The following is a 21,856-nucleotide window of genomic DNA, read 5'->3' on the forward strand; positions in this document are numbered from 1 at the left end:
AAACTTAATCTTGAATTCTTCAGAACTCAACCCTCCTCCTGCATTTATAAACATTTATAAAGTGTATTTCTACATTCATCATAGCGTGCGCTTTGGATGAGTGTGGTTTTTGCACTGATACGCAGAAGCTGTGGTTGGTTATCCTGCAGCATGTTAAAGCTAAACGTTTTCACACCTCTGTCTTAAGATCGTTGCCCTGATACAGTCCGACGCACCAGCCTGCTGAATGTGTTTATTCTGCCACACTTATAAGAGGCACGACTGTCGTTCAAGGTGGTGTTAGATTCTTGCTTTTGCATCAGTTTCTCACTTAAATGTTCGCTTCCTTCCTTAGATAACTTTGATGACTTTATTCTGTTTGAACAGAGGGTTTAAAAGTGTCACACATCTTGCATTTTTTATGCATGATTGTAAATCGTTCTGTCCAACACAAAAGTGTTTCCTCTTTTAAAAAAATGTTAGGCTACTGTTGGATTTGTTTTGTTACCTCAAAATGATTCTTCACTTTAGTGAGAGACTAGACTAAAGTGGGGGTGATGCAGGTGAACAGATTGACCTGTTTTTGGCGGGCCAAATACTTAAGAATAAGCTATTTTTTATGTTTAGTAAATGCATCATACTCAAATTCACCCTTATTTAAGACATATATTAAAATGTCAGTTACTTGGGTAAAGTTTAGAGACATTTGCTTTGTCACACAAGTGGGGATAATTTTATAAGTCTTCCAGTTACTGTTGGATTCAAAACTTTTGCATTTGTCAAGCAACCAGCAGCACATTTGCTTCTATTTTGTTGTCAAGCTTCATGACATAAATTGTAGCAGGTTAATGTTTCATTAAATCTATATTAAACATTAAGGTTGTTATTTATATAAGGTGACTTTTTTTTTTAGGAAATTTGCTATTATAGAAACATGTTTTTTACATCTTTGTAGCAGGATTGACAGCGCTAAGACCCTCCGTCTGGCTCTGATTGTTTGATTTTGAGCAGCATATTTCTGCTGATGGCAGTAGGACCACAGGGAGGAGGCAGAGCAGCATGATTTTTTTTATTTACTCTCCCCACAGATTATCTGTTTAAACAAATAAAGATAGCAACTATCCATCCATCCATTTTCTAACACTCTTGTCCCTAGTGGGGTCGGGAGGTGCTGGTGTCCATCTCCAGCTAATGTTCCGGGCGAGAGGCGGGGTCACCCTGGACAGGTCGCCAGTCTGTCGCAGGGCAACACAGAGACAGACAGGACAAACAACCACGCACACACACACTCACACCTAGGGAGAATTTAGAAAGACCAATTTACCTAACATTCGTGTTTTTGGACTGTGGGAGGAAGCCGGAGAACCTGGAGAGAACCCACAGGGAGAACATGCAAACTCCATGCAGAAAGACACCAGGCTGGGAATCAAACCCAGGACCTTCTTGCTGCAAGGCAACAGTGCTACCAACTGTATAACAACTCTATTTTTATAAAAAATATTGTTTTTTTATGTATAATATATATATATATATATATATATATATATATATATATATATATAATACATACTCTAGTTTTAAAAGAAAGCTTAAAAAGATTTGAGAGTTTGTATGTGTGGTCAACTTTAGAAAGAAATTCAGAATCAGACAAAATCAAAATTGGCATGTTGGATTTCAGAAAAATCAGTCAGAAAGAATCAGCATTGGCCCTTAAAAACCTGATTTGTGCATCATGTCCTGCAGTGTTTCCTGTGTTGTCTCATTTCAAACTAAAGTTATCCCTTAAGTTGACATGATGTTAGAGATGGATATCATGGATTTTGAAGCACAAATATTTAATTTAAGTAAATGTTAAAACCACAAATGTAAAAGCAGTCGAAAGAGGAACTAAATTAGAAAATCTAATAGTGCAAATGTCTGGAAGTTTGAAATGGAAAATCTGTAGGAACCCTGAGCTTATTTCCGGTTTATTTCTGATCCTCACCACCTGCTTCTGCGTGCAAAACATTCAAACTTCATTCTGACTAATCTTTATTTGAATTTAGTTTTTTCCCCCCTTCCTCATTTCATTATATTTGGACTTGTCTCCATTTTTAGTTTTGTTGGTAAAACCAGAAAAAATTTCAATGATACTTCTTATACAAAGAGTCACAAATTGCTAAATGTTAACTTTACTATAAGCTAAAATAAGCTTTTTTTATAGTTTGTTTAAAAAAAAAAAGATCTTGGAGGAACTGTATCAGAATAAGATGCAAAATATGGTAATGGTTACGAGTTTTGGTCGTGTCACAAATGGGTCATTTAGATTCTGCTGATAATAACACGCATATAATCAATTAATAGCATGCTGAATTAACATGAGCTTGATAATTTATTTCCATTCTGATGATTAATATTTTTTATGAGCAATTTTGTTTATAGAAACTTCATTACATAGTGTAGTATGCGTAGTGTGTGGTTTTTATTTCTGTTTTATTTATTGTTCTTGGTCAAGTTCTATTTTGGACACTTGATCACTTCCAGTTCCAGTGCGAAGCGTTCTTTGCCAAATTAAAGTCTAGTGGTAATTGTTGCAAAGTTTATACATATTTTCTTAAACGGAGACTGTTGGGTACAAAGAGTACTTTCTGTTATTGACCTATACATACTTTTAAAAAAAAGTTTTTAGCATTAGCTGTAAATTCTCACCAAATAGTCACGATCTTCGTGTTAAAGTCTCATCTTTAACCCAGGTGAGGCTGTGAAGGAGTCCTTCTGAAACCACTCAATTCAGCTAAAAGTAGAAAGTGTGACACATTTTTATTGCGTTCTTCTGCTCCAAGGAAAAGTAAGTGTGGAGCCTTCATTGCTTTATATATAAAAAAAGTTTTTCTATAGAAGAGTGGTTCTATCCAGGAACAGAACCTCAAGAATAGACTGATGTTCTAGATGAGCTCCGCTATCCGTACTCTGACCCGTTAGCGTCTCTTCCAGACTTCAGACATGGCTGCCCTGCCAAGCTCAAAAGGCCAAATGATTGGACCTGATTTAAATATCACACAAACCGATGGGTTATGATTGCCTTTTGTTTGCGTGTCTGAACACCCGGGCTACCTCCTTCATTCTGGCTTAAGCTCCTTACTGTGTATTTACTCAGGGAGACGTGGTGTGCTGCTTCAGCAGACTGATTTAACCCTTCAAGAGAAACGACTTCCCATATTTCTTGTCAAATAGCAACAGGAACTGGGTTAAAGTAAAAACCTACCAAGGTTCCTTGTTTTAGACAAATAAAGGCATGGCGTCTTTGCACAGCTAAAGATCACTTGTACTTTATGAAAGTGGTCTCTGTTCTTGAGTTACCAAAGAATTTCTGTCTAGCCATCAGGAAGTTGTAAAAAGGTTTGATATTTCTCATGAAAGAAAAGCTGGCCCTTGTCTTGAAGCCGGCTGGGCGTCACGTGCTCGCCGTCTCTGAGGTTCATACTTCCCATTTTCAGAGAGTTAATTTGCAGTCGGTGACGCTGCGTGAAGTTCATTTTTACCAAAGTGAAAATCCTGAGACATGTTAGTAATGCTGTCTTTTTTTATCCATCCTCATCATTCTTTGCTACCATGTTTCCTTTTGTCCTAACCACACCGATTGTTAGGTTTGATCAATTTGAGCGCTCTGGGATAAGCACCCTGATTATTTCATCAAGGACTCCTAACCAGCCTCAGTCACATCCAGTTCACTGTATGGGGTTACAGTTCTAGAAATGAAAGGAAATATCAACCTGATGTTAGAAACTGACTAACATGGTTCATACATTTATTATTTGACTTAACAGCTTCGTGAGAGCGGGTCGTTCAGAGCTTGAATATCACAAATAAAGTAAAATCAAGCTTTTTGTTCTGATGACGGACTTTCTGAAACTGTCAGCTTGCTGCAGTTAACCCCCTGAACAAACTCAGGCACTGCCGTCTCAACAGAAGAAGGAAGTATTTAAAAATAGATTACACATTGGGTAATGCATGAGGAGTTTTTTTTTTTTTTAAACTTATGCAGTTAGCAGTGACTGCCGTTAGTCGTATCATGCATGCAAAGTTTGCATTAGACCAGTCATTCATGCAGATACAACGTTCTTACAATCCTAATTTTAAAACTTTTTTAAAAATCACCTTGCTGCTGCCGATCAGGTTATCTGGGATTTCTCTGTATTTTACTGGAGCTTTTTTATTATTCACACCATGAAAACACCATCTGTACTTTTGGTGACCAAAGATATTCCCAAATAGCTGAATTCATCTTTGCTGTGGTTACCAAAAGTAACTTGCTAATTTTTCAGCCAGCTAAGCAGCAGTGCACAGCAACAGGTGGGGGAGGAAATGCAGTGCTAGTCACTGCTCTGTACAGTCAGATTTCTAGGCACTCTTTAACTTTCTCTGCCATCTTATTTAAAACAGTATAAACTAGTAATGAAGGATTTTATTTCTTTCAATTAGCATCAGTATCATCTTTGACATTATGGTGAAAGATGCCCAGAAACAATGTTGCCAGATTTGGCTAACTGTGTTGCCATTGACCACATAATTTTGCAATTTCACATTTCAAAAATCAATTTGCTTAATGGAAACATGACAATTTTGAAAAAACAAAACAAAACACTTTTTTTCGATAAAACGTTTTGGCGCTAGCTTGAGATGGCATTGGAAAATCCCAATGGAAATACGTTTTTCACATCACACGAGTTGCGTCACATGATCAACAACTGGACGTTGCCACTGGCGCAAACCACGAAGAAGATGGTTTCTTATTTATTGGAAAACACCATAATTACAAAATGTTTTTTTTCCTTGACATTTGTAGTGGGAATTAAGCTAGTGCCAGTTTCCTGGCCGAAAACAACATAAAAACTGCCCACCACCAAAAAAAGCCCCAACCCAAATCTCAACCTCTATTGAAACTCTTGTTAATTAGCAGCAAGTATAGTCTCTATATATTTTTTTGGTTTGTTTTTTTGTTTCGCTTGGTTCTGGTCTGCATTCTGACCAGAACCAAAACCCACTGGGAATCCAGATGACTTGACTCTTGATACACTGGTCTTGTTTCTCTTTGTGGCACCACGTCCTCTTAAACCATGAAGTTTATTTCTGGGATTTTTGTTTTATAGTACTATAGTGACACTTGATTTACCGGTTACTATTAATCGACGCTTTTTGGATTTATTGTATTAAGAACAAGGTTTTGCTGCCTACTACCAATTTGTCCTATCAGCTCTGAAATGTAGCTTGAATTCAGCGATGAAATGTGACAAACATTGACTAACAGTGTGTGCAGCAAAAGAAGGAATAAGATTTTCCATTTTTATCTGAATGAAGTCATTAATCTTTAATCTTTCAGATATTTACTACATTCATAACAAAACGCAGCAAAGAACATGTTCGTAGTATTTATAGACTAAACAAAATGTGGTGTGTTTAGTCGTTTTTTTAAATGAATGCCTTAAAATGTTTTGTTATGAACCCCGCTGATCGTTGAAAAATTTACCAACTTTGCTCACTGTGGGTAAATTGCTAACTTGTTTGATTCATAGTTGCTGGCTGTCAAGTGAAGTGAGTCAGACATTAAAACCCTGATGTGGGTAAAACAGATCTTTTATCTAAAAATAGCCAAAGTTTCCCTCAGCCAGCTGTGAGTCAGTAGGGTGGGATCCTCCATCTTTTTAACACTAACCCTTACAGCTCAAAAACGTCATGCAGTCTTCTTGCAACCTGCTGTCGGTTCTCTTTCCTTCACTTCCCTCTGGAGATCCGATGACCTGCGCTGACACTAATCCTCCTCCCGCTGACCTGTGAGGCTTTTGTCGGTTCTTCTGTGGGACGCGGTTATGATTGCTGCACGTTTGTGTTTGCAGATTGTGACGTCCACCTCTTAGCAGCACTGTGGGAAAGCAAACCGAATCGTATCACATCACACCCACAGCACTACAGTAGCTAGCGCTAATCTGGTGGCTACATCGCTGAGGAAAGTGAAACTTCACAACACAGAAAGCTGCCTTCTCTTTTACTGCTGATAGTTTTTTCAATGGCTTGGATTGTGAGTTTGATATTTTTATTTGTAGTAACTCCTTTTATCGTCTTGTTCAGTGTACTATTATTATCATTGCTACTATTGGAACCTACGAAGCCCCTAAAGGGACATTGAAGAACAAAAATTAACTTTCTAGTGCGCATCACATATCATATTGTGTGCACCAGATGATATCTGCTGTCCACAAGATACTGATTGGTGTGCGATAAAGTTTTTTTTTCCTTCAATGCTGCTCAATTTTCGCTGTTGCAATCTTGTTTTTTATACATAGTTTTTTTAGGAACTATTTTTCTATGAAACTTTATACCCGATGATGCTGTAAACACCTTAATTTCCCTTCCCATTCTATTTTAAAAATAAAATTTTTGACTGTGTTTTGACTCTGTTGTGTTCTAGATGCTTTGGAAACGGCTGAGCGATTAAAAATGAGCTTCTCTCCATTTTTGTGCTCTATGCTTGTCTGTACATGACTTAAGCAGAAAAAAAACACAGTCTGGTATGCTGTTGCCAAACTGCGGCCAGGTGACGAGGCCGTGTCTAAAGTAAAACACGGAAAGGTGTGCAGAGGAATGAGAGGGAAATACCAAACCGGTGAGACGTTCTGTTCAACGGCCCACGGGTCAGGATTTAACACCGACCCGGATTCCGAAGCTGCGTGGACAGGAAGCGTTGGGCTTTTAGACAGCTGTTTGCACAAAAGAAGCCAAAAATGTAGCTTTTTTTTAGTTTCCTGTGTTTGGGAAGCTCTAACATCCATCCTCCTCCTAGGAAGTTGCTCTAAGGAGAAGCAGGGGCAAGTCGCATACACCTTCAGTCAATATTCAATAAATTAGAATATTATTGACATTTTATAGATTCATTACACACAAATTCTATTCTTGAAAGCCTTTATTTATGTTAATTATGATGATTTTCCACTTACAGCTAATGAAAACATGACATTATTAAAGTAAAGCTATTAAATCAGCTCAATTAAAAAAAACTGTTTTTAAAAACAGAAATGTTGGCTTAATGAAAAGTATGTTTTAAATCTGCTTAAAGGTTATTTTTCAGAGAATGAACTTTGCTGATCCCCAAGGGGGAATTGCTTATATGCTGACAGCTACTCCATCCAAAGTGTTCAATATTAGTAAATACAAACAACCATAAGCAATATAAAATGTATTTAAAAATATATATACATAAGTGTGGCATTGTCAATGATCTAAATATAAAATAAATGTCTAAAAAACAAGAAGAATGCACACGGAAATACATTCATCTATAAATAAATGAGTCCAGAAGGATTTTCATTTTTTTCATATTAAAAGAATGACATCTAGTTTTCCTGGGACAAATACTTAATATTTTCCATTGTAAGAAAATTATGTCTGTAATAATTTTACCCTGAATATAAATAAAAAGTTTCCATGTGTGTCAACCACCTCCACCCACCTGCTCTACAGGTCAAATTTATATCATTCTTGAACTATAGTTGGGAGCCACAAATGGCCCCAGGGCCACCTGATAGATGGCCCTGGGGCCACTGAGGGCCCTGGGGGCCCTTGACCTTTTGGATTTTCGAAGGAACTCAGTCCAGGATATTCCTGAAAAAAAACCCTATTGGAAGCTGCTTGAAGTTTAAGATCAGAGTTTTATGTTCCAGCAGGGCAACAAACTTAACGACCAGCCTGAACTACAATTAGAGAGTTTGGATCAGAGCAGTTTCATGTGTTAGAATGACCTAGTCAAAGGTCAAAGCTAAATCCAAATGTGGAACTGTGGGAAGACCACAAACTGATGTCCAGACATGCTCCCGCCAATGTCGTTGAGCTTGAGATGTTTTGCAAAACAAAGGTTTAAGTTTCTTACAGTTTCCAGTCATTTCATATTTGTTAATTTTCTTTTGTTGGTCTGTTGTTTAAAATCATTTTGCAAGGCACTGTGGCAGCTGTCAGCATTTATCATATGGTTTGAATGACTTGGCTCAAATAGACTTGTGTTTCACGTTCCTCTTCTGTTTTTTAAAAAGCATTTTACTAAAGTGCATCAGAATAGCATCAGAATCTCCTCTGTGTCTTTGGACTGAACAGAAATTGAATCAACATTTGAGTTTGTTTATTCTGGTTTCAAAGTTCTGCTACAATTCTGCAGCTACGGCAGCATAGTGATGTGTTTCTAGACTAAAGTTTTAAAACTTTTCTTTCCTGTTACTTTACAGCAATATGGCGTCCACTGTGACTCTAGAAGATGCTCTGTCCAACGTGGACCTGTTGGAGGAGCTGCCGCTGCCGGACCAGCAGCCGTGCATCGAGCCGCTCCCCGCCTCCCTCATGTACCAGGTCAGCGCTGGGATGACTCGTTTCTACCACTGTGCTTGTTCTCTTTAGGGCGAGATGGTGCTAAAATACAATCGGATAATTTTTTTTACCAGGTCCAATTCTAATCATTCTTTCTTGCTTTCTTTTCCAAAAAAAAAAGAAATTACAAATGACAGAAAATATTTTCAAAAAGTGTTTTTTATTTCAGTCATTCCTTCTGTTAGTGTTTTACAACGGAGTGTCAGGGCCAGGCTACAAGACTTTTTTTGTTTAATTACAGGAAAGTTGTCACACTATTGGCAGAAAAGAGACGCAGTTTTACCAGACAAATGTCTTGAAATTGTGGAAAAAAAAGTTGCTTTAATGAGGAAAAAGCTTGGATAATAATTTTTTAGTTTTAGTTGTCATACTATTACTACTTAATTCTCCTAATATTAAGACTTTATTCTCAAGTTCTTTTGACTTTTTTGCCAATAGACCTCATGCTCATATTACTACAACTGCATTCTTGTAACATTATGCAGGCCACCAGGCTTTGCTTGTGTCCCCACCAGGCTTAGCATTACTTATTTATTAAAGTCTTTTAAAAATGTGGTATTAATCTGTCAATAACACGATTATCAAGTGACATTTTAAAATTTCCTGTCAACTTTAAACATTTTTTAACTCAAAAACATGGCGGGCCGCTGGATGAATGACTGCCCAAACGCCCAGCCACCGGGCTTAGCAAGTTTTCTGGGGGAAACTTGCTAAGCCCCCCGATTTTGACTTTATTTTTGTAAAAAATAAATAAATAATAATCTTAGCCTGACCCTTTTGCCGTATAGTTGACCTGAATACAAAGTCTAAATAAATAGAAGCAGTAAAACATGCTTGTGAAACAAGATGGCGGCACTGGGTGCGTTGACATCACTTTGGAGAGCATTGGTGAAAAAGTAATAAAATAAAATCTTCAAAAACCAAAAATTCAACTAATTGATAAAATTAATTTCTGTTGTTTTACTTTTTTTTTAATGGCAAGCAGATCTCTCTCTTTGCTAAAACGTTCATAATAATTCTCCATATTTGTTGCTCCATCTTCACTGTTGTTTCATTTTCCCAACAGCCCAACTTCAACACCAACTTCGAGGACCGAAACGCTTTTGTCACCGGCATCGCCAGATACATCGAGCAGGCCACCGTCCACTCCAACATGGTACGTCTCTGCTCTGCGTCTGTTCTCTAGCTGGGGGAAACAAAAACGCACACAAACTCACCAGAACGGGGTCAGAGGCCTTTTGAAGCTGGGATGTGGGACTTGGCCGTCCCTGCAACACATTTCATGCTGTGGAGCAGGAGGCTCACGGGATCCAAACCCTGGAGCGAACGGCCCAGGGACAAACGGAGGCTCTGAAGCCGCTCTTGTCGGGAATAGCATGTCTTTGTCTCTAATTAGTGAGAGATAATTGCTCGGGGTGGGGATCAAACCGGACTTTGTTTGGAGGAAGGGCGGGTTCCCCCTCCTGCCCTCTGGGAATTAACTCGCCGCAGAAGCAACGATGCATGCATGTTTGGATCTTGTGAGGTTTTGTTTCAGTTGAGGCTGTGTGAAGTGACTGAATATTTTTGTTTGGGTCAGAATGACATGTTGGAGGAGGGGCAGGAGTACGCTGTCATGCTGTACACCTGGAGGAGCTGCTCCCGTGCCATACCACAGGTAAACTGGACTTTTCTGACTAGGGATGCACGATTCACTTTTTTCACTTCCGATACCGATATCTGAGGTTATTATCGACCGATACCGATCTGATTCAGAAAAACGGCACTGAATGTACTTGAAACGTTTCTTTTCTTTAACAGACATAAATGTACTGAATTACAAATTTGATTAATAACTCTGCACCAGTACGGCTCACATAAATACACCAATAGCTTCACAAACCTGGTTAAATATGTAAAAACAAACCTATTGTCAACAACAGGTCGACAATAGGTTAACCAAGGTAGGTTGACTACCATGGTCAAACGTAAAAATAAATTGCAGCAAACCTTCTTACAAATTGTTCAGAAAGTGAAATTAGAAATATAGTGTAAAATAAATAATAAAGCATGACGTTGCTCAGAGCATAGAATTAGACTGAATAGATCTGCTCTGATGAATTGGGCACATTGTCACCAATACACAAACTATAATTTTTTTCAATATTGGTACCGATATTGGTATCAGATCGGTGTACCTCTAGTTCTAACTATGTTTCTTTGACCTTCGCCTTTCTTTTTTCAGGTGAAATGTAACGAGCAGCCAAACAGAGTGGAGATCTATGAGAAGACTGTGGAGGTCCTCGAGCCAGAAGTCACCAAGCTGATGAACTTCATGTACTTCCAGGTACCGTCCATGTACTTCCAGATTTTCAGCTGATCATCTACTATGTTCGACTTATTTGAGCCTCTCTGTTTTCATCCAGCGTTCTGCCATCGACCGTTTCTGTGGGGAGGTTCGCCGTCTTTGCCACACCGAACGCAGGAAGGACTTTGTCTCGGAGGCGTACCTGCTGACCCTGGGAAAGTTCATCAACATGTTCGCCGTGCTGGACGAGCTGAAGAACATGAAGTGCAGCGTCAAGAATGACCACTCTGCATACAAACGGTATTCAGAAGCTTTACAGGCTGCAGTGCAGCTGCTGTCCGGTGCCAACACTAGATGGCAGGATGTTTGTTCAGGATGTCCAGATTTAAGCTGAGGGAAGACGTTGGCTGGTACCGATCTGGAAGAGGATAAAGGACAGTTTAATGTGATTTAAAAGAAAAACAATGAAATATTTAGTACATTAACTTAACATTTTTATTTTTTTGGTGTACATAATGAACAAAACATACCTTTTAATAATATACAGTTATGTTTTATTCAGCTAGAACTTCCTTTAGTTTTCATCTGTTCCCATGCCGAGTTGATTACAAGCAGTTGTAGTTTTCTGTGTGCATGCATAGGCGCCTGAACAAGCAGGAAGTGAAGGAACGACTCCACCAGTTTCTCCGAAAGTCACCTCCGGTTCAGATTGTGACCCTTTCAGATTGAACTGCATTTTTTAATCTTTGCTTTTGCAGATTGTTTTTATTTTAAATACTGCTCAAAACCAAAAATGGTGTAAAAAGGATCTTTCTCTGTGTCTAGAGCTGCTCAGTTTCTCAGGAAGATGTCCGAACCCTCCTCCATTCAGGAGTCTCAGAATCTGTCCATGTTCCTGGCAAACCACAACAAAATCACCCAGGTTTGTTTTATTGTTCTGCACCAAATATTTGTTAAAGTGGTCATTTAGGACACACACTCATTATTTTTCTTGTCGTTTTTGGAAAAATAAATGCACAAATAAAATTTTAAGAAGCTTAAATGATGTTGCAGAACAGAGAATTCAAATAAAGAGAAAATAATCACAAGATTACATGAACTGTAACAGGAACTTATTTGTATTGGGCTTTATTACCATTATTACAATACGTTTCTTTAAAAATACTACATGGAATGATCAACAGTCGAGTTGATATTCATTTTCATGTGATGCATATTTGAAAAATATTGACTGCTTGTGGTCTGTCTGCCCATCAGTCGCTGCAGCAGCAGCTGGAAGTGATCAACGGTTATGAAGAGCTGCTGGCCGACATCGTCAACCTGTGTGTGGATTACTACGAGAATAAGTTGTATCTCACACCCAGTGAGAAACACATGCTGCTCAAGGTAAATGGAACGGAAATTATATGAATTAGAGCTGCAGGATATTGTGGAAAACATTTGGATAATATTGTGGATATTGTTCGAATTTTATAATTTGCAATAAATAACCAGATAATTAAAAAAATGTAATCTTCCTTCTTTGAGTTTAGAGCAAATCTAGACCACAAATACTGAGTAATCTCTGCAGCTACTGGGAAAAATGAAGTCTTTTCATTTCAACATGAAGGTTTTATTGTTCTTCTCCAGGTGTCAAAAACATTTTGTGGCTTCTTATTTTACCTTCTAAACCATTTTAATGCTACACTAAATAAGCTTTACCTCGTTTATTAGGAGCATAAGGAGCCCAAATGCTCCGTACTTAAATGTTTAGCTGCCATTTATTGCAGTTCTTTATGATATCCATTTTGCATCTATTGATAATGCAACAACAATGCTTTGGCAATATATTTGCAGTCTTTAATACAAATGCAGAAGTGGATCATTGTTGACATCCTCTTTGTAACTTTTTCACCTGTGCAGGTTATGGGTTTTGGCTTGTACCTTATGGATGGAAACAGCAGCAACATCTACAAGTTAGACGCCAAGAAGAGGATCAACCTCACCAAGATCGACAAGTTTTTCAAGGTAGAGAGACACATGAGCATTTTAATAAAATATTCTACACTTCATCTTAATTTGATGGTCAGCCACACAGAGTTAGTCGGCATAAATCTGGCTCAAAGCTCATCGTAGCAATGTCTGTTCAGTTGGAAGCTAAAGTCTGAATGGATCAGCGCATTTCGCCCAACATGACTCTGACACATTATAGCAAGATTAGTTTGATTTCCTTTCCTACTGATATATATGTGCAAAGTTCTTGAGCTAGCCTTAAAGCAGTAGTTGATGGTCAGATAAAGTGGTGGGCGCTGCTATCTAAAATGTTATTTGCACTAACCCTAAGGCGCTAATCATAAACATTAATTTCACTAATGCTGGAGCTCTATGGTACTTAACGGAAGCTAATGCTAAACGTGAACTTCCAAATATATCTTCCCTTGAAAGGCTACAACCCGACATTATAATTCACATAATATAGTGCTACTAGGTATTGTTTTTATGTTAATATCTGGTTCCGTGACTGTCTGTGATTTATTTTATTCCAGTATGTTTCTCATTTGAAATAAAGGTATTGGGATTAAAACAAGAGAGAACTTGAGGAAAGGAAATGGAATTGTTGTGCAAATGGTCTTCGTGCACTTCAAAATAAGAGCATGAATATAAATGCTTAGCCATTTTAAGACTTCTTAACAGTCAATAAGCAAAACTGCAACACAGATAACATACTTCATTCAACTAAAAGTTTACAAAACAGCCATTCAAATGAGTTTAATTAGCATTTATCTGGAAAATTCATTTAGGGAAAGATAAGCGCTCTAAGGGTTTTATAGTTAACTAAAGCTCTAAGCGAAAAATTAGCTTCGCGCTTTGAAGCTTTGTTTATTTATCGCATTAGAGGAAGTGTCGGATATAAATAGTTCTACTATAGTAAATGACCATAAAAGGGCAGGAATGCAGATTAGCTCATTAGCAGTTATTTACTTCAGACTAAATATTCATTTGTAATTACAGTATGTGTTGAGTCTGCTCTTTAACATCTGTTGAATGTTGCTGCTAATGTGTTGGGATGAAATTCGAGTGTAATAGAACTTATATCACATATAGCACATCTTAAGTTGCAGGTAGTCACTTCACAAGAAAACATCATGCTGACAAGATTATAATTTTATGGTCTAATTTAAACCACGTTTTAAATTTCTGTTGAAACTGTTGAAAATCCATCTGGGATTATAAATGCAGCATTTACAGGAGACATCTTTGTGTTTTGGGATTAACAGCAACTGCAGGTGGTGCCGCTGTTTGGCGACATGCAGATCGAATTGTCCCGGTACATCAAGACCAGCGCTCACTTTGAAGAGAACAAATCCAAGTGAGACTAAATCTGCATCAGAAACATGGAAACAATGTAGTGCAGACCCACAATTACAATTTGTTGTACACATTTTAATTTTTTAAATTTTTTTTCTTCCACCCTCCAGATGGACCTGCACCTCTATATCCAGCAGCCCGCAGTACAACATATGTGAGCAGATGATTCAGATCAGGGAGGATCACATGCGCTTCATCTCCGAGCTCGCTCGCTATAGCAACAGCGAGGTTCGTATGGGAGACGCAGACCTGATGGTCATCTGCTCAAGTGATGCATCCCACCTTTGTACTTCAATACTGTGAGCCCAGTTAAAAAAAGAAGTGAACCCTACATCCACGCTCAGGCTGTTTTCAGTTGCAATATGATGTAAAAGTCGATCATTTTGGTTACGTGGTCAAACTCGAGGCCCTGGGGCCAAATTCAGCCCACCATAGCTTCTTATGTGGCCCTCTAGACTCCAGAGAGATGCATAAGGAAAACCTTCAAGATAACAGTTGTTTGCTTAAATGTTATTTTATCAGTCAAATCAAAGCAGTTTTTATCTATATACTACCACATTACATCAATCAGACCCTCCAGTTTTTTTGTGATTCACACAAAATCAACATATCTCTTCATTTTGCTGCGCTAATGCATAATTGTAAGGTTACTGCAAATTTTCCTCAAAATATATAAAATAAATTTGGTTAATCAATCTCTCTGGACATTTGTTCCAGATTTGTGGTACAAAGAAGCTGAATCCTGCTAATGTTATGCGAACTCCCCACCTGTAGGTGCCAGTTATTTCTTATTTCTACTACTGACCTCAAGTTACAGTCCGTGAACGATACGATGAGTAGCAAAAAGTCACATCTATTGTCACACATGAGTGCAACATTTCTTGCAACTATTTCTAAAGTAGTTCCAGAAAATCTGTTATATTAATTGCAAAAAAAATCCCCCAAAACAATCATGAATTTCCAGAGGGACTGATTAGCGTGAAAAGATGTCCAATATTATTTAATTGGATACTACTTCAGATACTCATCTAATGCAGAATGTGTTTTATCAGCACAACTGCAACTGCCAGTCCTTTAAGCATATTCATAATCTTGAAATGGCCCAAAATAAATTTTACAGCCGTGATATAGGTGGAAAATTTTAATCTTCCTAGAAATTTTAATTTCTTGAAGGCTCACGAGTTAGTGTGATTCATATAGAAATATGAGGGAAGTCAGGATGTGGTGTGAGTTGATTTTCTTTTTCTTTTTTTTTTTTGCGTGATCGCAGGTTGTGACCGGATCGGGGCGTCAGGAGTCCCAGAAGACGGATGCAGAGTACAGGAAGCTGTTCGACCTGGCCCTGCAGGGCATGCAGCTGCTCTCCCAGTGGAGCGCTCACGTTATGGAAGTGGTACGAGAGAACAGGCTGTCAGCTCAAGACTTGGATCAGTTGTTCACAACACAACTGATGCACTTTGCCCCTTCCGACCATTTAAAGAAAGTCTCCATCTCTCTCACAGTACTCATGGAAACTGGTTCACCCAACGGACAAATACTCCAACAAGGAGTGTCCCGACAACGCCGAGGAGTACGAGAGGGCCACCCGCTACAACTACACCAGCGAGGAGAAGTTCGCCCTCGTAGAGGTCTGTCCCATCATCACTCTGAAAACATGATTTCAGACTACTGGCAGCCCGGTCGCTCATCACATGTTGCGCTGTTGGCAGGTGATGGCGATGATAAAGGGGCTGCAGGTGCTGATGGGACGCATGGAGAGCGTGTTTAACCACGCCATCCGTCACACCATCTACTCAGCTCTGCAGGACTTTGCTCAGATTACCCTGAGAGACCCGCTGAGGCAGGCCATTAAGAAGAAGAAGAACGTCATCCAGAGGTCAGACCCAAAGCGACGCCTGATTTCACATTGTGCTTAAAGTCTGATGATCAGAGGTGCAGAAAAAAAATTGATTCTACAGAGAATCGCAATTCCTAGTCCTAGGAATTCTGGATCGATTCAAAACGCTCAAAGGTCATTCAGCGCTGAAGTTGTACGTCTTTGCTGCATATCGCATGCTGGCCACCATATAAATTTTGAATAATTCTTTTTTTTTTTTGAGAATATGCCTGGTGGCTAAGCAAACCCAATACTGGTAACATACGTTACAGTACTTTATGCACAAACCTGTTTTTGTTCAAATATAAACTGATTGTATTTTTTATCACAGGAACATACGTATTTTAAATATCCAAAATAAAAATGCTAAATGAACCAAAAATAAAAATCTCATTCAAGCAAAACCAAAAATGAATTGGATTATGAAGCCTCTGTAAACAAAATTGGCCATCAAAAAATATCAATCATCAGAAAGGAAATAATTGAACCCATTTAAATTCATCATTATCTGCTTATTGCAGCAGGATTATTGCTGTCAGTTTTTTTTTCTCTTATGCTCAGACTAATTAAAGTTTCTGACCCATTTGCTGCAGCGTCCTTCAGGCCATCCGGAAAACGGTGTGTGACTGGGAGACGGGCCGGGAGCCGCACAACGACCCCGCCCTGCGAGGAGAGAAGGACCCAAAGGGGGGCTTCGACATTAAAGTCCCCCGGCGAGCCGTGGGGCCCTCCAGCACTCAGGTCTGTCTCCATTTCAACCTTTCTAGTCGTGGAACTGGTAAGAGCTTGACTAAAATAAACTTTAAGCAGATGAATCAGTGTAATTTCCGCTAAATTTAAATGGATTTTATTGTTGGGCAGACATGATCCTTTATTATTATCCCAGCTATAATCTTTTCCCACACCTTGAAGGTGTCACCAGATCAGGCTCCGCAAGTTCACATTCATCAGGCCTATGAAGCTCATGGAGCCGGTGTGGCATCCAATTAGAGCGCAGGTTTGCACTGTTGCATCAAAACTGACTCTGGGCGAGACAGATGAGCCAAACTCTTTGGGTTTTAATAGCATGTTGTGTCCTGTAGTCTAGTGTTGTGTTTTTTTTTTTTTTGTATTCAGTTGACTTCTATTGGAGCTTTTCTTTGTCCTGAATGAACCTTAGGACTTTAGAAATGGCTGTCGATTAAAATATGATCTGTGTTCAGGAGTCAGGAGTTTTGTTGCTGAGCAACATTTCGGGCAAATAGTTTCGTCCATTATGTTGCGTAAACCCCGCCAATTTATCAGCTTAGAGCTTTGCTCTTAGAACCAATCTACTGTCCAGATTGCTTCCAAGCACAGATTTCAACACTTGTGTTTTTAGTGTTTCTTAGATAAAAAGATAAAAATGTTACAGGTGAGAGGATGACCCAGAACAGAAGAGATGCAGTGAACTTCCAAACAAACCAATTTTCTAAAAATCATTGTTGGTGCATTCAACTGCCACCAGACGGCTGACTTCACTTTCCTTTTCTCTGTTCATAAACGCCGCAGCTCTACATGGTGAGGACGATGCTGGAGTCTCTCATTGCAGACAAAAGCGGCTCGAAGAAGACCCTGCGGAGCAGCCTCGAGGGCCCCACCATCCTGGACATTGAAAAATTTCACAAGGAGTCCTTCTTTTACACACATCTGCTGAACTTCAGTGGTGAGGAGTTTCATTCTGTAATGGCAGCCGTTTGGATGAAACAACCAACAGAAAAAAGCCCGGAGTTAAAACCCTTCTCCGTGTCTTCATGCAGAGACTCTGCAGCAGTGCTGCGACCTGTCCCAGCTCTGGTTCAGGGAGTTCTTCCTGGAGCTCACCATGGGCCGCCGGATCCAGTTCCCCATTGAGATGTCCATGCCGTGGATCCTCACCGACCACATCCTGGACACCAAGGAGGCTTCCATGATGGAGTAAGTCTTTGTGTGATAAAACATGTTCTGGAAGCTATTCATCCTTTCTTCTTCTTCAAACCCAGACAGTCGGCGTGTATCGTTTATCATTTATCATGATAAATTTATTTTCATAAGAATTTTGATTAAATTGCAAATTGCAATTAGCAATATTTAAAAATGCCCAAAACTGTCAATATTGCTTGGATTGTGAGTTTTACTGTTTTCTTCACTGTTTGTTTAATGAGAGTAAAAATAAATTTGAAAATATGATTAAATGCAAATACTGCGTGCAGATTAGTGACACAAACCACACTTTTTTATGTGACTGGTTTAAAATTAGTAATGTTTTTCAAGAGTATTATTTGTGTTTGAGGGACTGTAATTGCTGTGACTGTCATACAGTTTTTAAAAAGAAGTAATAAATATTTTTTATCATCTCTTTTATCGTCATCACAATAATACCACAACATATCGTGAACATCGCCCACCCTATCTGACAAACTGACACGTTTTCTGATTAGTTTTATCTACATGATACAATGACACCAGTAAAATAAAGGCTGTTTTACTCTGAGTGTTTACTAGACACAGTGCCTTTGCCTTTTTTGTATCTCTTGAACCTTTTTACATGTGATGTTTCAACTACAAACTTTATTTTATCAAGATTTTATGTAATGATTAAAAAAAATAAAGTGTGGCTTGTATTCATCCTCCAAGTTGGATAATAAGCAACTATGAACATCATATTTCAAGCTATCCCACTGATTCGCTGTTGAATTTAAGTCTGGACTTGAACTAGACCATTTTAACGCATTAGTATGCTGTCATCTGCACCATTCTTTTCCGTTTCTGACTTTATTTTGAGGGCTGTTGTCCTACTGGAAGACAAATCTCTGTCCTATTTGAAAGTCCTCTGAGGTTTTCTTGTAGCATTGTCCACAGCATAATGCTGCCAACACCATGTTTCATAGTGGTATGGTGCGTTTATTTTTCCATAAGGTTTTTGCTTGTAGCCCAGAAAGTTAAATTCTGTCTCCAACACCTTCTTCCAGATGTTTGATGTGTCACAGACAGACCTATTAATAAAATCTATTCACTAATAAGATGACATAAAACTAAAACAAGTGGCTGTACTAGATTTTACTTGGGCTTAATCTAGTAAAAATTTTGGAGAGTTATAGCAGTGGAAGACTCTGAAGTCCATTTATCATGTTTATGCCACGTTTAAGCACTTTGTGTTGATCTGATACAATTTCAATTTAACACATTGACGTTTTTGGTTGCGACGTGGCTAAAAGTGTAAGAGCTCAGGGGCGTGAATACTTTCTCTGTGCACCACATGCTCACCTTTCTGACCAGATTCTCCAGCGTTGCTCTGCAAAGCTGGATGTTGTTTCTTCATGTTTTCAGGCCTGTTTTCATGTTGGCCACTGGATTACCTCGGTACGCTACAGATTTACATAAGCCATTAAGCACATTCTCTGGCACCGGCCAGAACTCTGTAATTCTTCAAACCGACGCCAGAATAAATCAACTTTATTCATTTGCTTGTGTCATGATGACATCATCTTTTTTTTTTTTTTTTTTTTTTTAAGCATTCACCTTGCAGGAGCAGTTTGGCAGAATGTGTTCATATTTTATCAGTCGATGGCAGAATTGGGACTCAATGATGTACAAATGTTACTGTATTGCATTCTGGAACTTTTTCAGGCACATTTGAAGTAAACCTTTATGAGTAACATAAAGTTTTCCTCAAATGTGTGCAGGTACGTGTTGTATCCCCTGGACTTGTACAACGACAGTGCACACTACGCTCTGACCAAATTCAAGAAGCAGTTCCTCTATGATGAAATAGAGGCTGAGGTAATGCACTCTAAATGTGTCCTGGATGATGTGATGGTCCTTTAGAAAAGCTTAATCTTTTATATTCGGTGTGGCAGAGCTTCATGACGAAATACGCTCCCCCCCATTTAATACTGTATATTGTTTGCAGTCATGTTGTGCACCATAAATCCATGATTCAGCTCTCTTCAATAATCTCTGTTGCATATCTCTGATATATATATAGAGCCATTGCATAACAGTTTATAAATGTTGAGGGTTTTTCCTTTTTCTTTTCTTGAATCAAATTGAAAAATCGCATAGGTCAAATTGCTGTAAAACCAGTTTAAAATTACTGCTTAATTACTGTTTAATTGTCTGTGTTTACAAGGCATTCTAACTCTTTATTTTGCTTTTTCAGGTCAACTTGTGTTTTGATCAGTTTGTCTACAAGCTGGCTGATCAGATATTTGCCTATTACAAGATACTAGCTGGAAGGTGAGTGCTTCTGTTTCCACTGTTTCTCTTTTCTAAATAAAAAGAAAGGTGTGTCTAAATCTCTGCGTGTTATGTGAGGTGGTAGTGGATTTTTGTTATGCAATGATTCATAATTTCAGGAAAAAAAATGATTTTAGAGTGGGAGGTAATTGGCCACTTTAGCTGAAGTTCTTTAGAAGAACTTCAGTTCAGGTTTTCTTATTCTCATCATTGTCAATAATTTGGTTCTGCAATGATTCTTTTGAGATATCATTTTCCAGAGTGAATGGATTATACAACAAAAAGTAACTTGAATTGATTGTGAAAATAGGATTTTGATGCAAGTTTCAGGAACAAATATGCTTTTTGTCGCCATCAACAAGCCTCTGGTATAATTATGGTTTAACATTTTACTATGATTTTTTTATTTATTTATTTATTCTTTATTTATTTATTTTCAGTACATTTGCAGTGCATATTAATAATGACAATTTCTGTAAATATGCCTAGACAGTTGGTAAAAGTCATCCTAAAGGAGTACAAGTAAAACTACATAATTACACTAATAAATTAATATATCAGAATAACGTTTTTTTTATATTGGTCCATTAATCAAAACAAATGCATGAATGGAAAGAATTTAATTTATTGTATGTTTGTAACGTCCGACTTTGTCCACATTTCCACAACTTCTCTGTTTATTTGAGTTTGAATGCGAATTTGAACATGTAACGCTATCTTACATTATTATTTTATTCACTTTGTGCACCATCTGCAGCACAAACAACCCCTCAGCATGACGCTACCACTACCGAGTTGTGCCTAAGATTTAACTGTCGATTTGAAGACTCATTGAAGAGAGTCTGCTCTCTTTATTATTTTATCCACTTTGTGCAGTGGCTAAGACGTGTGAAACAGACCCTCAGCATGATACTGCCACCATAAAATTAGTCTTCTGACAAATTTATTTTCATCTGATGGATCCGATGATTGAAGTTTGGACAACAGCCAGATGACGTCAAGTTCAGTATCTGAGAACTGTCTTCTACAATGTCAAAAAAACCCAAAAAACCCCACACATCAAGTTTTATTTCATTATTTATTTGAGGGTTTTTTAGGTATGATGCACAGAAGAAGCAAGATGGTGTTCTCCTTGAATTGGTTCATTTTTCTTTTTAACTTGTTAGTCGAAAATGTCTTTATACTTATGAAACACAAAGGTGCTTCAGTGTTTTTCTCCTATCTCATTTGTCGAGATAATAGATGAAGAACTTAGCTGTAAATTTAAAGAAATAAGAAAAAAACTTGTAAAGATTATTAAACAATCCAAAATATTTCAATACATCAGAATGAAATCTTTATAAGCGGTCCTTCATTCGAGTCTTTTCACTCCTTTTGAATCCTTCAGTCTTCTCCTCGATAAACGCTTGAGAGCCGACTGCAAGAACCAGGGTGCCAACATTCCCTGGCCCACTTCCAACCGATACGAGACCCTGCTGAAGCAGCGCCATGTCCAGGTGTGTCCCTTACCTGCTACTCCCTTCTCTCCTCTCCCCTTCAGCAGCCCTGCTTCCTTTACTAACAGAACCTCTCTCTCAGCTCCTGGGCCGCTCCATCGACCTGAACCGACTCATCACCCAGCGCGTCTCGGCGGCGCTCCACAAATCTCTGGAGCTCGCAATCAACCGCTTCGAGAGCGAGGACCTCACCTCCATAATGGCACGTCGACTCTTCAGTTTTTGGTTTTTATCTGGAAAGCAAAC

At 38.5% G+C, this 21,856-nt stretch overlaps 1 protein-coding gene across 1 annotated transcript in view; it reads left to right on the forward strand.

The window, feature by feature from the left end:
- cyfip1 (cytoplasmic FMR1 interacting protein 1) overlaps positions 1-21,856 on the forward strand; it is a 34,170-nt gene that overhangs the window by 2,389 nt on the left and 9,925 nt on the right. Inside the window, exons 2-21 of the mRNA XM_028027295.1 lie at positions 8,229-8,349; positions 9,434-9,523; positions 9,947-10,024; positions 10,592-10,693; positions 10,773-10,954; positions 11,480-11,576; positions 11,912-12,040; positions 12,557-12,661; positions 13,912-14,003; positions 14,113-14,230; positions 15,273-15,395; positions 15,505-15,630; positions 15,712-15,878; positions 16,472-16,619; positions 17,409-17,562; positions 17,657-17,813; positions 19,562-19,658; positions 20,038-20,114; positions 21,502-21,610; positions 21,693-21,812. Of these exons, the coding sequence (XP_027883096.1) occupies positions 8,233-8,349; positions 9,434-9,523; positions 9,947-10,024; positions 10,592-10,693; positions 10,773-10,954; positions 11,480-11,576; positions 11,912-12,040; positions 12,557-12,661; positions 13,912-14,003; positions 14,113-14,230; positions 15,273-15,395; positions 15,505-15,630; positions 15,712-15,878; positions 16,472-16,619; positions 17,409-17,562; positions 17,657-17,813; positions 19,562-19,658; positions 20,038-20,114; positions 21,502-21,610; positions 21,693-21,812 (2,388 nt within the window). The 5' untranslated portion in view covers positions 8,229-8,232. The remainder of the gene's footprint in view (positions 1-8,228; positions 8,350-9,433; positions 9,524-9,946; positions 10,025-10,591; positions 10,694-10,772; positions 10,955-11,479; positions 11,577-11,911; positions 12,041-12,556; positions 12,662-13,911; positions 14,004-14,112; positions 14,231-15,272; positions 15,396-15,504; positions 15,631-15,711; positions 15,879-16,471; positions 16,620-17,408; positions 17,563-17,656; positions 17,814-19,561; positions 19,659-20,037; positions 20,115-21,501; positions 21,611-21,692; positions 21,813-21,856) is intronic.

Source organism: Xiphophorus couchianus, chromosome 9 (assembly GCF_001444195.1).
Source record: "Xiphophorus couchianus chromosome 9, X_couchianus-1.0, whole genome shotgun sequence".
In the NCBI taxonomy this organism is placed as follows: domain Eukaryota; kingdom Metazoa; phylum Chordata; class Actinopteri; order Cyprinodontiformes; family Poeciliidae; genus Xiphophorus; species Xiphophorus couchianus.